Below are 16987 nucleotides of genomic sequence, written 5' to 3' on the forward strand. Positions count from 1 at the left end.
AAAGTGAAAACCTAATCGAAACAATTTTGCTCAGAAAGAAGCATTTGAAAACCACATAAAGCATGCTAAAAGCCAACCCTGTCAATAAGGCAATCTAGACAGTCTATATGAAATCCAATCAGGTTTTGTTTCTCCCTATGTAAACTGTAGTTCAATGATTTTAATTTCCTGTCCTCTACTGCTTCTCAGTTCTGCCCAGAGGGGAAGATCCTCTAGACCAGGGCTCTCCAACCCTGTTCCTAGAGAGCTACCGTCCTGTAGGTTTTTGCTCTAATCCTAATCTAGCCCACTTCATTCTAATAATTAGCTGGTTGAATGGTTAAATCAGGTTAGCTATAGCTGAGGTTGGATCAAAAACCTACAGGAGGGTAGCTCTCCAGGAACAGAGTTGGAGAGCACTGCTCTAAACTCAAAACGTATTCGGGACAGACAAGGACAGAGCAGAGCAGAGAAGAGAGAAGAGAAGCAGGGAATGATTGGAAGGGGAGACAAGCCAGAATGGGACGCAAAGTGAATACATTCAAAGAAACTGAGATGATTGTGTAAAATATGAAGCAAATCGACTTTACAAGTAACAAATATAATTTGTGAATTCAAACCAGTGAAGCAGTGTTGGAAGAATTGGAAATGTTCTCATATGTGTGAACTGGCTGTCAGTATTGCTTTGCTTATTTTTGGCACAGTCCAAAGCCAGACACGTCTTGTGCAATTTCTAATAGTCTCTTTGGAAAGGATTCCTTGTTTGACAGGGATATGGTTTTTTTAATCAACGTCCTAGCATAATACATGCTTTCCTTGCTTACCCGTTTAGCTGGAGTACTCCCATTCACTGGACTGGGTGAAGTGGTGGAAGGAGCAGGAACAGGTAGAGGAGGAGTAGGGGCAGCAGCAGAGGGAGATGAAGACAATGGGATGGGTCGGCTCATGCCAGGACTCTGCTCTCTCTCCCTGCCGTGTGGAGGACTCTGGGTCTGGTTGCCCCCGTCGCCTGTCCCGACTCCTCCGCGGCTCCCCCGGCCACCTCCGCGCCCGCTTGGTCTCACGGTAGCCCTGAAGGCCGGCCGACACACGTAGTTCTCCAGAATCTTGGGCGGCTTCTTCATGCGTTTTGCCTGCAGGCCAATCTTGAGTTTGACATTGCCCTCATGGAGGCTAGTCTCTTTGACAGAGAACTGTGGTGGCTGCTGCTCACCGGAGCCCCCTCCTCCACCTGCAGCAGAACAGGAGTCCCTCTGCGACCCCTCTCTCTCCTCCTTCTTCTCCTCCTCCTCATCTTTCTTCCCACCTCCTCCTTCCTTCTCTCGCTCTCCTGTGGGAGCAGTGGTGAGGAGGGGGGGTGGAGTAGCAGGCCCCCCCTGAGTCCTCTGATCCATCAGAGATTTAGGGGGTGAGGGGTGATTAGGGAGGGATGTTTGGGACGCCAGGTACAGTTTCTAGGGAAAAGCCGTGGTGCAGAAGGAGACGGGATAGGGGTGAAGGGGGAAAGGGGATATTGGGGAAGCTGAAAAGCAATCCTTGTTTGGTGGCTTTGCTCCTTTCCTGGCTGCCCAGCCCTCTTTCTCCGTCCTTCAAGCTGTAGAGAGAAAGACGAGTAGAGATGGGAGGGGGTAGGAGAGGGTGGGGAATAGTAAAGACAAGAGTTTGATATTAGTCAACAGATAACAGAAGAGATTTGATCAAAAACAAAATACATTTCTAAGCACTGCAAGGCATCCTTTACCATAGTGAGGAAGACGAGACAAAGGTGAAATATTTGTATCATCTATTTGCTTAGTGGCTGTCCTTCATCTCTAGGTGACTTTTTATGGATGTGTTCGTCCTTACAGCTTCCCTCATTCTGTGACCTATTTAGACAAATGGGCACCTATTCGACAAGAGAGGTGTAGTTCTGGAGCTCAAGAACTAAATAACAGCCATCCTCCTGTGAACTACAACTCCCAACAGCCCTCCAGGTCTGTATGCCACTATCAAGCGTATCAGACTAGGAGTGCTCGTTTAGGATCAGTTTTTACATGGACAGTGGGGACCTGATCCTAGATCAGCACTGACTTCTGCATTCTGACCCTCAGATATAGTTACAGAGTATTATGGATACTGTAGTACATCATGCTACAGACCCCACCACCAGTACCCAGGTGATTTGTGATAAGCTGCTAAATGAACCATCCCCCATGGATCTCTTGTTTGATCGAAAATGTGTCTCATAACGCTCACAGTGTAGTGCTGCGGCAAAGTTCCCATTTGGAGGACGGAAGTGTCCGTATGAAAGAAATGGTCTGCTCCGGCTCCCTACGTCCACTAAGTGATTTAATGCGGGCTCGCCCAAAGCAGGTGCTTTCTCCGAGTGAAGTCATTTGGAGGCGATTCATAACTGTGACCTCAGCACATTGGGCTCTCTGGGGGACAGAGGATGCGGCCGGTGTTCCCAACCACTCTGGAGCAGCCAATGAGAGAGAGCGGGAGAGAGCAGCATGCTGACAGTTTCTGTGTGCCTGCCCCACTGTGGCAGAAAGCACTAACAAATTCACTTCGTGGAGCCAGAGCGTGCGTCGGGTAAGTCATCCGATAAAGCAGTCGGAGAGCTAAAATCGACAATGTTCAGAAGCTTGCGAGACTACTTGTTCTGGATTGTTTTACTAGTAGCTAGTAGGGCTTGGGGGAGGCAGACGTTTTCTGCAGAATCACAATAACTGTGGTCAGGAACTTGGAGTCTTGCCTGTGTTTCCCCACACCCACTTCTCTATGTTTACTTCAATTACTCAGTCCATTTCGCCTCAAACTTCCACCACATACACTGCTGCTACTCGCTGTTTATTATCTATGCATAGTCACTTTACCCCTACCTACATGTACAAATTACCTCGACTAACCTGTATTTTGTCTTTTTATTTTATTTTTTACTTTAGTTTTAGTAAATATTTTCTTAACTCTATTTCTTGAACTGCATTGTTGGTTAATGGCTTGTAAGTAAGAATTTGTATCAGCACGTGACAAATACAATTTGATTTGACATACATTACTCAAATCACACCTCCCTCCTGAGGGCTGCCGAGTGGTGCAGCGGTCTAAGGCACTACGTCTCAGTGCTAGAGGAAGGTGTATAATTGGCCCAGCATCGTCCAGGTTTGGCTGGTGTAGGCCATCACTGTAAATAAGAATTTGTTCTTAACTGACTTTCCTAGTTAAATAAAGGCTAAATGTCAAAAATAAAACCTTGCTCCCTTTCACTCTAGGAACAGCAGACAAACTTGAGTTGCTCTTTTCCTACTAATCGAAAACACATCTCTCCCCTTTACCCATGTCCTCTGTAACAATCATTCCCCTCTTTCTTCGATACTCGCTGCTTCAAGAAGTGTTAGTGTGTGTTCACATTCATTTTGCAGCTTCCGCTGATTTGACTGCTGGTAGGCCAAAAATAAGCTGCTGTAGTAGCAAGGGATGTAAATGGCTATTGACAAGACTAGAGCAAAGCCTGACAAGTTAGTCAAAACATCTCTCTCACTCTTATACAGTCATACAAGGTGTTTTGTTTGAACAGAACTACACTATGCCCATTACCTAGTTTAATATTTCCAAACAGACTGACCAAAGATCATACTTTTTTTCACTTTCTGCATATTAGGCCTACATCGCAATATATCAAAATGCTGATGGAGAGCAGCTCTGTGTCCTTCTCTGCCCCTACACTAATGGTCATTCTCTGGTCAGTGGGAGTTATTCTCAGGACAGTGAAATTATGTATTAGCCTACTACTCTAGAGATACAATTAACATTCAGAAAGATTACGCCTACTGATGTTACAGAAGGAAATGTCACATTCTTTCTATTAGGGTACATTTCAACGTAGAGCTAATGTCATATGCACATAAAGAGATTTAGTAAAGTGATGTGGGGAATATTCCTTGGAGACCAAAAAATAATTTCCAAACCAGGAAACAGCAGGTGACAAGAGAGCAAAGGGGAGGAATTACAGAATTTGCAGGCGAAACTCTTCATAGAATGACAACGACCGAGAAATTCGGTGAAATGGGAACATAGTAAACCATTTGGAAAGCCCCCTCCCCTCTCTCTCTCCTTCCCTTCTTTAGCACACGTTAATAACTTCTGATTTCCCAATGGCGTAGTATTGAAAGCAGCCTCGATAGCATTCTCAGGACAGGTCCGATCTCTAAAGGTTTTCAATTTGAAATCATCATTGGCCGTTGACTCAGTCAATTATTATACATCTTTCCAAACTGTTATTAGTTATTACAATAAATGAGAACAAAGCCTCAACAACAACAGCAGGTGATGTGATCTTTACCTATGTGTTGTTGATAATAGACAGAGTAGCTAGACTGCTTACTTCCTAAATTCACAACAAAACGACTACCGAAGGACATGACAAAACCAAAAAGGCCATGGTTTCTGATTTTTCAGAAGATTCATGATAAATCGGGGTCCCATACCACTGTATCATCATTAGCCCAAAACAAGTTCACTCAAATGATTTTGCCCGAGGTCCCTATGCCAATCATCCTGTTGGATGCATTTGTTGTAAGTAGCCTACAATAGAAGTGCAGTAAACCATGAATAAAATAAGGCTAACTGAGGATGATACTCTGACTGAATATGTCCAGGTTATGTGAAAAAGTGTGCCTGTATAACATTGTGGACAGGAGCAAATAATAAAGTTGGACAATAGTCTGTAAATCTTTCAGATGATGCATTCACTCACCTCCGTAGGAGTCCAAAAAGTGAGCTGCCTACATCCTTATCTCTTTACAGTATATCCACGTTTTGTACTATACTTCAGCACCCCTAATAACAGACTCTTATTTCACTAACTTAAATGGAAAGTTCACCACGTTTCAATCTCATTGTCTTTATCTCCAGCACAATATGTGCACATTTCAATATTTTGTAGTAAAAAATAATCCACCCTGTGATGTAACATAAGCATATTTTTTGGGACCTTTTATATATATTTTTTTACCACAGATCCGTGCTGTTTTGACATATGTAGACACTGGCTTGGTGCTGGAGATGATGAATTGGAGGTTGAAAGGTGGCGGAATTACCCTTTAACCTACTAGTAAACTATAGCCTTGCTACACATACTGTAACGGAGTTAAAATTATTAAGATTGTCCATTTTCAACATCGCTTGGCCATATCAACACATCCATATCGCAAATGGTCCTTGCTATCCGGGATCATTGAGACTTCCCTACCCCGTTGAAGTTGAAAATGGTTAGGGTTAAATACGGGTTATGGTTCGGGTACGAACGTCCCAAGGATTCTGGATAACATTAATCCTTCGCAAATAGCCTAACACGGTTTCAAAACATATCCTTGTGACGATTTATGTTAATTTTATTTACAAATACGTGCAATGTAAAAGGGCCGAACACCTCTTTACAATATCAAATCACCTCGTGCAATAACGTTTGATCGTTATGCGCTGTAACGATGGGTGTGGGGGAATTGTGAGCCCAAGAGCTATCCATCAAAACACATATTGCATAATAAAGATTGACCATATGGATTGACAATATCAACATCTACAACAGTCGCTAAATCTTTCACATTGTGCATCCACTCACCTCCGTAGGAGTACAACAGTGTTCACATTATGTGGATCAAAATCCTCCCTTCGTGCGTATCAACATGGTCGCCACAGTATTTATGTTCCCAACTGCTGATTTGTCAAAAACGCAGATGACAGAAATGTCAAAATTATACCTCCATTCCGATTTTGGGGGATCAATTATGAATTCAGACATGTACCCATTTCAAACTCTTTTGCATCAACTGCGAACGTTTCGACTTGATAATAGCACTGCTATTACTAAATAGCTAACAAGCTAATATTGTAGTTATAGTTTAGCAGTGACCCCAACCGACGTCCTAACGCATGAGAATGTTGCTTACAAGAGAAAAATAACCAAAAACAGAAAGTTATTAGACAGACGCCAAAAGACTATACATTATTACCAATTCTAGAAAAAAATATGTTTTGGAACGAGGTAACAAAATATTGCGGTGCGGTAGTGACTTGATACAATGTATACATTCAAAGAGAACGATGTAAATGTTGTATGTAACAAGCTATCATCCAATAATAACCTATGTTACATTGTATCAATGGTGCTCACTAGCAAGCCATCATCTGGGCTGCCTTGCTATGATAACTTGGATTTCTAGCAACGTGGCCGTACTTGTGGGAAATTTATCCATCTAACAGTGTTACATCATTTGATAGTCTCCGTTTTGTTTCATAAAGTTCACGAATAAGGAAAAACAAACTAAACCAAATAACTGAATAACCTGTCATTTTCGCTTAGCCACTCGTGCTAGCTTTGTAGCTGAAGCTAAACTATGACGGCTAACGATGCAATTACATTTAGCTAACAAGCTAGCAAGTCAGCTAGTTAAGACATGCCTTAGAATAGTCTTCTATCGAAGGAGTAAAGACAAATCCAATAGCAAAGAGGCTAGCAATATTTAAAGAAGCAGATAGATTTAAATAAAATAGATGCAGCGCTGTGTACGTTATAAAAAAAACACGAACTGTCAACAAAATGGCGGCTGCGTTGAATCAAGAGACCCGAAATGGATCTCCCTCTATTTCTTCCCCCTCGACGTTTTTTTTTCCTCACACAGCAATTGGTATCTTTGATATCCCCAAACACGACTGGACTCTTCTCCAACACAACGTTAGCTGAGCCGAGACGTGTCGGAATGGGCCTCGGTCATTAATCGGGCCTCCATGTCTGCTAAGCCCGTATAGTTTATGTCAGTACAACACGGGCATTCTCAGTCACACATGGAGGGAGGGAAGGAGACGGGCAGCGGGGTGAGGGTCGTCACTAGTTAAGACAGACATAAAGTCATGAACCCCGCCAAAAATTATAAATTTCTACAATTTATCTTTTTAAAATCGGATTTTAAACCGAAGCCTAACCACACTGCTAGCCTTATGACTAACCCGAAATGAAGACCAAAAAGCAAATTTTTGTTTTCAAAGATTTTTTACAATATAGCCAATTTACTTTGTGCCTGTGTTATCTAATGCGAACCTGGGAGGGAGGAGGCAGAGGTCGTATGGTAGGCTACTAGACACTTTCTCCAGGCGGTGTTACACAAAATGCCCCTATTATTATTTTATTTTTGTCTTTTGATTCTGAAAGTGAAATGAAGAACTGCTGCAACAACGGCGTATCAATGCACTACGTGAACTGGAAGAAGAGATTCAACTTTCATGTTGTCTCTGTGGAATATAGCCTAATTGGCCTATTATTATGCATAATTGACAACCTTGCACGAGAAAACGAAAGGCAGTGTTTGTGTGCGCTCTTGGATATGTTTATCCAAAATTAAGCGTCTAGACTCCCGTGGGACTCAAATTTAGAGGCGGGAAGTAAATCTGTCTACTTAGAATTATAATCCAGTTGCCTTTGTTAAAAATTCAGAAAGCGTTTAATCCAATTTTAATTTATCAATTTAGTTCGATCATGCAAACTCTTGCATATCATTGGTCCTTGTCTTAAAATAAGCGGGACTGGGAGATGGCCTTTATGGACCCTGAGCAAATGTTGTGCACTGTGTAGAGAATAAGGTGCCATTTGGGACATTATCTGGGACTAGGCGCTCAATGGGTAGAGTGAAGGACATGTGGTATTCAATGACACTACTTTTCACTCCTGCTTTATGAATTTGACCATTTTTATTATCTTCAATCTTATCTCCTCATTGCCAGTCGGATGTATTCGTTAACAAACATATACAGTACCAGTCAAAAGTTTGGACACACCTACTCATTCAAGAGTTTTCTTTATTATTTACTATTTTCTACATTGTAAAATAATAGTAAAGACATCCAAACTATGAAATAACACATGGAATCATGTAGTAACCAAACACGTGTTAAACAAAGCAAAATATATTTTAGATTCTTCAAAGTTGCCACCCTTTGCCTTGATGACAGCTTTGTACACTCTTGGCATTATCTCAACCAGCTTCACATGGAATGATTTTCCAACAGTCTTGAAGGAGTTCCCACATATGCTGAGCACTTGTTGGATGCTTTACCTTCACTCTGTGGTCCAACTCATCCCAAACCATCTCAATTGGTGATCAATCAGGTGATTGTGGAGGCCAGGTCATCTGATGCAGCACTCCATCACTCTTCTTCTTGGTCAAATAGCCCTTACACAACCTGGAGGTGTGTTGGGTCATTGTCCTGTTGAAAAACAAATGATAGTCCAACTAAGTGAAAACAAGATAGGATGGTGTATCGCTGCAGAATGCTGTGGAAGCCATGGTGGTTAAGTGTGCATTGAATTCTAAATAAATCACAGGCAGTGTCACCAGCAAAGCAGCCCCACACCATCACACCTCCTCCTCCATGCTTCACGGTGGGAACCACACATGCAGGGATCATCCATTCACCTACTCTGCGTTTCACAAAGACATGGCGGTTGGATCCAATCATTTCAAATTTGAACTCATCAGACCAAGGACAGATTTCCACCAGTTTAATGTCCATTGCTTGTGTTTCTTGGCCCAAGCAAGTCTTTTCTTCTTATTGGTGTCCTTTATTAGTGGTTTCTTTGCAGCAATTCAACCATGAAGGCTTGATTAACGCAGTTTCCTCTGAACAGTTGATGTTTAGATGTGTCTGATACTTGAACTCTGTGAAACATTTATTTGAGCTGCCATTTCTGAGGCTGGTAACTCTAATGAACTTATCCTCTGCAGCAGAGGTAACTCTGGGTTTTCCTTTCCTGTGGTGGTCCTCATGAGAGCCAGTTTCATCATAGCGCTTGATAGTTTTTGTGACTGCACTTGGAGCTTTTGAAACTTTCAAAGTTGGACTGATGGACTGTCGTTTCTCTTAGTTTATTTGAGCTGTTCTTGCCATAATATGGACTTGGTCTTTTACCAAATAGGGCTATCTTCTGTATACCACCCCTACCTTGTCACAACACAACTGATTGGCTTAAACACCAATTTAGAAGGAAAAAAGGTCCCACAAATTAACAAGGCACGCCTGTTAATTGAAATGCATTCCAGGTGACTACCTTGTGAAGCTGGTTGAGAGAATGCCAAGAGTGTGCAAAGCTGTCATCAAGGCAAAGGGTGGCTACGTTGAAGAATGTCAAATCTAAAATATATTTGGATTTGTTTAACACTTCTTGGTTACTACATAATTACATATGTGTTATTTCATAGTTTTGATGTCTTCACTTTTATTCTAAAATGTAGAAAATAGTCCAAATAAAGAAAAACCCTTAAATGAGTTGGTGTGTCCAAACTTTTGACTGGTACTCTACATGTATATACACATATATACATATATCATATATACATACCAATACATATATAGGCCCATCATAATATGTCAAATACTAAAAACATATTTATTATTTTGCTGTGACTTGTACGTATTAAAAACAGAATGATTGAAAGAGGCAAAATACTAATGCATTAGAAAAGTGCATAAAGTTAGAACATGAAGGAGGTGGATAGTGTAAAGGACAAAGTATTAGGGTTTAATAGGGGCCATAAAGAGAGGTGGACATTATTAACAAATACTGCTATGTGAGATTAAGAGGAAGCGGGAGATGGGAGAATTTGAATTGCTTCCTACGGAAGTGTGCACTCATTCACTAGTCCCCACAAATGTGAAAGCATTGGATTGGTGTAGCATGCATGGTGGACTGGAAGGAGCTTCCATATGCCAGTCATTTCCTTTCAAATCCATGAAGTGAACAAGTGTACCCTTCAGGAGAAAGGAGAGATTATTGGGATGCAACCAAAGATGTCGGCGAGAACAGTGGGCAAATGATCTAACCCAGAGAATGAGTTCAGCTCACCTTTCAGGATTTCCCCCAATTTATCTAATTTCATCACATTTGTCACTTCTCTGTGGCTCAAGGATGTCAGTTCATGTGGTTTGAATACAAAATGAGAGCCAATCAGAACACTGGGGGAAATACCACTACGAAGGGACAAATCGAATCCATAACATTTTGTCAGAAAACAGTTGGAACCATTTGCTGGTGAGGTGATACTGCAGGCATATTGGAACTTTCTAACGTCAAACAAAGTTCCCTAGTAAATGCATTGTGAAGTGAATTTTTGAGGAGAGTTGAATTTTGACAATGAGGCACAGTTGAATTGAAATATGTCTCTTCAATAAACGCATGGTCAAAGACGAGGCATGAGGATAGAGATGAGCCTCGTTCAGGAGTAAAGGGAAGAAGAGATGCCAGACAGGGAGGCCTAATCCTCAAATAGCCTGTCTCTCCTCCTGAGGGTCTGTCCTGATGGAGAGGGTCTCTGGGGGTTCTGGTGGGGGCTGGATGCTCTGGTCGACGCCGTCAAGACTTTTACGACACACAGGACAGGTATCGTGCTGTGGGAGAGATACAAAAACGTGAGACGTGACAAAACATGCTTAACATTACACGTCAAGTCTCAATACTTGTGGGACAGTTTCCCGGACACAGATGAAGCCTTATCCTGGACTAAAAAATGCTTTCAATGGAGATTTTCCATTGATCTTGCATTTTAGTCCAGGATTAGGCTTAATCTGGGTCCAGGAAACCACCCCTTTGTGTGTGGCACACGATTACCCCCAGAACAATATAACCAAATACCCTACCTCAAGACAGTATATGTGACCCCAGTGACACACTCACTAACCTTCCATGACAAATTAAATACAGTGGTGTTGTAAACCCCACCAGTCAACCATTCCTCTGCTTACCAGTTCAAGCCATGGCACTATGCAGTCACTGTGGAAATAATGGAGGCAGGGCAGCTGTTTGACAGACTCTCCCATGGAGTACTCCTCCCTACATACTGGACACTCCAGTCTGCTATCTAAGAAAGAGGCATGAGGGGGGTTCATTCATTGTGTTAATTTTATAATAAAGAGAGTGAACATTGACTAGTAGTGCCGGCACTACTAAAAGGCTTCTGAATGGCGTGCTTATCTGGGTAAATACCACCTCACCTTTTATTTTTCAGAATAAAACAAAATATTGTCACAATTTTGAGAATCTATTTTGCAGGTGGTATACTGTACACTACTACTGAGCAAGATCCACACCCTCCATTCCCATAAATGCTGTGAGTGGTAGCCTATGGGTTTGGTGTTGCAGCTTGGTTGGAACACACCTGTCTGTTCTTGAGAGACGTTGACTGTGGGGAGGGATGAGATCATCTCCTTCTCTGCAGGAGGTGGACCTGTGCCCTCAAACTGACCTAACAACTAGAGTGGAGGAAATTGAGAAATGAAGAAACAGAGACAGATTGTGACTCAGCGTGCTGCCATGAATAAAGAATGGATTTTACGCCTGGTTAGAGCACTGACCTCTGTGATAACTGCGTCTAGACCTCCCTGACCCCAGGCATAGTCCCCTGGATTTGAATGGAGCATGCCAGACCTGAGAGTGAGTGAGTGAGAGATAGACAGAGAGAGAGAGAGAGAGAGAGAGAGAGAGAGAGATGCTTAACATGCCTTGAAAGAGTCAAAGTAATTAAAATAATAATTATGAGATTTAAAAAATACTTATTTACAGTGCAGCTGGTGCGATGCCTGGATTTCCATTGTTGGCAAACAGACCAGCCAAAAACTGCTGCACAATACTAAAGAAATAGGCAGAGAGATTCAATCTATTTTGCACATACAGTGCCTTAAGAAAGTATTAATACCACAAGACATTTTCCATATTTTGTGTTACAAACTGAATTTAAAGTGGATTAAATTGAGATTGTGTCACTGGCCTACAGACAATACCCCATAATGTCAAAGTGGAATTATGTTTTTATTAAATTATTTAAAAATGAAAAGATGAAATGTCTTGATTCAATAAGTATTCAACCCCTTTGTTATGGCAAGCCTAAATAAGTTCAGGAGTAAAAATGTGCTTAACAAGTCACATAAGTTACATGGACTCACTCTGTGTGCAATAATAGTTTGACATGATTTTTGAATAACTACCTCACCTCTGTACAAATCTAACACATCACTGAGTACCACTCTTCATATTTTCAATATTGGAGGTGCCTGCGTCACGTTATCAAGGACTAGTTGTTTTTAAATAAAAATAGAGCTAAGCACAAGCAAATTCCTAGAGGAAAACCTGGTTCAGACAACGGGAGACAAATTCACCTTTCAGCAGGGTAATAACCTAAAACACAAGGTCAAATATAGACTGGAGTTGCTTACCAAGACGACATTGAATGTTCCTGAGTGGCCTAGTTGTCATTTTTATTCAAATCGGCTTGAAACTGTATGGTAAGACTTGAAAATGGCTGTCCAGCAATGATCCACAACCAAATTGACAGAGCTTGAAGATTTTTTAAAAGAATAATGTGCAAATAAGTCTTAGAGACTTACACAGAAAGGCTCACAGATGTAATCGCTGCCAAAGGTGATTCTAACATGTATTGGCAGGGGTGTGAATACCTATATAAATGAGATACAATATTTCTGTATTTCATTACAATTGCAAACATTTCTAAAAACATGTTTTCACTGATGGGTTTTGTGTTTAGATGGGTGAGAAAAAAATCTATATTTAATCCATTTTGAATTCAGGCTGTAACACATCAGGGTAGCCTAGTGGTTAGAGCGTTGGACTAGTAACCGAAAGGTTGCAAGTTCGAATCCCCGAGCTGACAAGGTACAAATCTATTGTTCTGTCCCTGAACAGGCAGTTAACCCACTGTTCCTAGGCCGTCATTGAAAATAAGAATTTTTTCTTAACTGACTTGCCTAGTAAAATAAAGGTAAAAAAAAAAAAAATGGGGAATAATTAAAGGGGTATGAATACTTTCTGAAGGCCCTGTAGAAAGAGAATACCTACTTGATTGTAATGTAATAGAATTATGTAGTTACAGTGAAATAACATAATAGCTTTTAGGACCAAATAGTTTAATAATATTTGAAATATATTGTTGTTAATATGTGAAATTATATTCTGTGATAAACTGAAGGGAAATACTTCATTTTGGACCACTTTGAATATATAACACCATTAGTCTAATCATGTTATAGGATGTTATTATACAACAGTACAATGTCTCAATATCAATACAGGCTCTTGAGTCGAGTGAGAATAGCTTCCTAAAAACTGACATGGAGAGATAGATAACATTGCAAAATCAGTGGTCATTGCCACTAAGGTGGCTTGACGTCCAAGTGAAATAAAAGCCATCAGCTATACCTGCCTGGACCTTTTGGCATGGGGCAAAACCATGAAAGGTAGCTAATAGAGAGTGAGTGGATAAAGGTAATGGCGTTAAACTGTAGACAGATCAAGATCAGTGATAAGTAATTGGTCATCTCCACTAACCCCTCCACTGCTGGCGTGTGGGACTGTCGCCTCCCCTGGCTAGGAGGACGAGAGGGGCGTTCAGGTTCAGGCACTAAAGGATCTGTGCCTCCCACAGAGGCCACAGGCACTTCAGAAGGGCCCTCTACGTCTCCCTCCACTGCGGCAGCCTGTAGATGGCTCTGGTCAGACTCAGACTCAGAGGTGGAGGGGTCCGAGAGAAGAGCAGAGTGTTCCATAAACAACAGCTGCCACAGCTTGGAGGAAGGAGAGCAGACCAGTACATTCAGATTCAAGTTGAAGACAGGGGAAAAGAATAGAAAAAGACAAAGAGATTTTGGGATGACATTCAGGTACCTCTGAAAAGAGTGTGCCTGCATCATCATTGGCCTCTGCAGTGCTGCTGTTCTCCAAGAGACTGAAAGACAAAGATGTTTCAATTATTGGAAATTAATACATTAAGAGAAATGCAAATACAATATTTTTTTAAGTAAAACTATTTTCATTTAATAAGTCTAATGTACTGTATATTATTATATCAGATATATCAGAAACTGAAATTGCACATAATACTGTACCTAAAATAGTACGATATTGCAAGTCCAGTATAGGCCCCTATACTATAGGCCCCTATAAGCAGAACAGCACGCAAACAAACAGCACAGATTTGAACACTTTACCTGGAGTCTTCTGTCACCTCCTCAATGAAATCGGACTCACACCTGGGGCATGTGAATTCCTTGAGAGAAAAAAATGCAATTTCTATTTGCCCTATATACTTATATATATACTTATATACCTATAGACTTGGAATCACTGGCCACTTTAATGGAACACTGGTCACTTTAACAATGTTCAAATAATGTGTACATACTGCTTTGCTCATCTCATGTTTATTTTCTGATTTCTATTCTACTGTATTTTAGTCAATGCCACTTGGACATTGCTCGCTCTAATATTTATTTATTTATTAATTACATTATTTGACTTTTAGATTTGTGTGTATTGTTGTGAAGCATTTTTAGATACTACTGCATTGTTGGATCTAGGAACACAAGCATTTCGCTACACCTGCAATAACATCTGCTAAATATGTGTATGTGACCAATAACATTTGATTCAATATTTTATTTATTTCAAATCATGATGACATAACACAGGGGTGCAACTTTGGTTTTAGAAGTGGGGAGGGCATAATAATTATTATACATTTTCTATCCAGTCGCTCAGGGGCATCCGCATGGTACTAAAGCACACCATTGTCACGTTTTGTATCACATTCTAATAATAAAACTGGGTGGGACAAAAATGCATTTTCAGAATTTGGGGGGGACATGTCCCCATCCCCAGTGAAAGTTGCGCCCCTTACATAAACATGAGAATACAAAAGGAACACACTTGGCGGTATCAAATGCACTACGTCAAGATGCGCGTTCATGTCAATGTAAAAAAAAACACTGTGTCAGCTGCTCGACAAAACGCGCTGGTGCGCCTGGTGGTGTGCCGAAAAAAGACAGCACCATCCCCTTCCATGCAAATGTCGCGTTCACATGCTCGTCGGAACTAGAAAACTTAGAAATATCAGACTTGCTAACTGTTTGGAGTAGCCTACACGAGCTGAGTTCAACCAGTAAGCGACTTGGAAATTTCCGAGTTTCATATTTCCGACTATTACTTGAACGCGGCAATAATGTTTTTCACTTGCAGTTGACACTTGCGACTACGAGCTGGTGACACAGTAGTGCTTCTAAATATGGCAACGAAGCAAACCCAAAACTTGGATCACCAGATTTCTTCGCAACAACCAATCTATCTAAAGGCGCGCACTCCATGCAACAACACTTATAACGTTGTATTTTAGTAATGACAATATTCTATCAATCACATTCAGTTTCAGATACAACATGTTTATTTTCTTAGAATGTATATCGGGAGGCGTTGCTAGCTAATACTGATACAGAAACGTCGGTCCAGAACCGGACGGGAAAGGAAGGAAGAAAATCACTTCTGTCAACTCACCGGGAGTTTAGGGTCGATTTCACCTTTACAACAGTGACAGAAAAAACGGTTTTGTGGTGCCGCCGCAGCCTCCGCCATCTTCACGGTAGCATACAGTCACTGACGTCTGTATGGTAGCTCAAGCTGACGGAAGGCGTAGGGACATTTGTCAGAAGGGTCATGTCAGTCCAGTCCATAGGATAGTTTATTTTTAATTTTTTTTTACTATAGGCTACCATTTGTTCAAGATATTTTCCCAAATTAACATTTGCTAGTGAACATATTGTTCTGACTGCTCCAATCTTATCTTATTTCCCTGAGGTGATACATATCAAATGTATACTGCTCAAATTTCAACCAAGTGTTGTTTATTTGAGATTATTGCAGCTATCTTCGAACCAATGTTGCAACAACCTAGGTTATACATAGGGCTACGGGTCCCGTCAACATTTACAACCAAAAAAATTGTGCCAATAAACACGACACGTTAACTGCTCTAATACAGAACCGATTTCACTTGTTGCACCAATGACCACAAGACTGATTCTCGAAAGAAATAGCTGAAGCAAAATCTGCAGTTGTATGCTACATGACAGGCCAACCAATGAGACTATCCAAAACAACATAATATACTGGTAAAATAAAAACCGTTTTTAACGGTCACAGTTGAAGTTTAGTAGTCGTGGACTAAAAAAAAGATTTCAATGGAGATTGTCCATTGAGCATGCTTTTTAGTCCAGGATTTGGTTTCAGGTAAACTGGCCCTTATGGTACTCGGAACAAAAATAAATGCAACATGCAACAATTTTAAAGATTTGACTGAGTTACAGTTAATAAGAAAATCAGTTAATTAAAATAAATAAATTAGGGCCTAATCTATGGAATTCACATGACCGGGAATACAGATATGTATACCTTTAAAAAAAGGTAGCGGCATGGATCAGAAAACCAGTCAGTATGTGGTGACCATTTGCCTCATGCAGCAAGACATCTCCTTTGAATAGAGTTCATCAGGCTGTTTGTGGCCTGTGGAATTTTGTTCCACTCCTCTTCAATGGCTGTTCAAAGTTGCTGGATATTGGCGGGAACTGGAATACGTTGTAGTACACGTTGATTAAGAGCATCCCTAACATGCTCAACAGATGACAAGTCTGGTGATTTCTTCATGGAAGAAATTTTACTTTTTCAGCTTCCAGGAATTGTGTACAGATTCTTGCTTACATGAGGTGATGGTCAGTGGATGAATGGCAGGACAATGGGTCTCAGGATCTCATCATAGTATCTCTGCATTCAAATTGCCATTGATAAAATACAATTGTGTTCGTTGTCCGTAGCTTATGACTGCCGATACCATGACCCCACAGGGCACTGTTCACGGCGTCGCCCAAATGACACCATACACGCTGTCTGACATCTGTCCGGTACAGGTGAAACCAGGATTAATCCGTGAAGAGCACACTTCTCCAGCATGCCAGTGGCTATCGAAGATCAGCATTTGCCCACTTAAGTTGGTTACTATGCGGAACTGTAGTTAAGTCAAAACCCTGATGAGGAAGACGAGCACACAGATGAGCTTCCATGAGACGGTTTCTGACAGTTTGTGCAGAAATTCTTTGGTTGTGCAAACCCAGTTTCATCAGCTGTCCGGGTGGCTGGTCA

At 41.2% G+C, this 16987-nt stretch overlaps 2 protein-coding genes across 6 annotated transcripts in view; both read right to left on the reverse strand.

Annotated features, from left to right (window-relative positions):
- The window catches only part of LOC118399115 (histone-lysine N-methyltransferase ASH1L-like), a 49208-nt gene extending 42391 nt beyond the window's left edge, over positions 1 to 6817 (reverse strand). For 2 of the 5 annotated variants that reach the window (XM_052471878.1, XM_052471877.1), the window contains exons 1-2: positions 5585 to 6817; positions 804 to 1573 (exon numbers count right to left, since the gene is read on the reverse strand). In XM_052471878.1, the coding sequence (XP_052327838.1) occupies positions 804 to 1373 (570 nt within the window). In that variant the 5' untranslated portion in view covers positions 1374 to 1573; positions 5585 to 6817. The remainder of the gene's footprint in view (positions 1 to 803; positions 1574 to 5584) is intronic. The other 3 variants (XM_052471876.1, XM_052471875.1, XM_052471874.1) reach the window with 3 other exon arrangements.
- An 871-nt stretch (positions 6818 to 7688) lies between these two features.
- LOC118399116 (E3 ubiquitin-protein ligase RNF115-like) lies at positions 7689 to 16121 on the reverse strand. Its single transcript, XM_035794919.2, has 9 exons — positions 15350 to 16121; positions 14011 to 14069; positions 13688 to 13748; positions 13352 to 13587; positions 11571 to 11639; positions 11365 to 11437; positions 11169 to 11262; positions 10756 to 10871; positions 7689 to 10401 (listed from the first exon to the last, which is right to left on the reverse strand). The coding sequence occupies exons 1-9, from the start codon at positions 15425 to 15427 to the stop codon at positions 10276 to 10278; spliced, it is 912 nt and encodes a 303-aa protein (XP_035650812.1). The 5' UTR covers positions 15428 to 16121; the 3' UTR covers positions 7689 to 10275.
- Between the last annotated feature and the right edge of the window lie 866 nt (positions 16122 to 16987).

Source organism: Oncorhynchus keta, chromosome 20, assembly GCF_023373465.1.
Source record: "Oncorhynchus keta strain PuntledgeMale-10-30-2019 chromosome 20, Oket_V2, whole genome shotgun sequence".
NCBI lineage: Eukaryota > Metazoa > Chordata > Actinopteri > Salmoniformes > Salmonidae > Oncorhynchus > Oncorhynchus keta.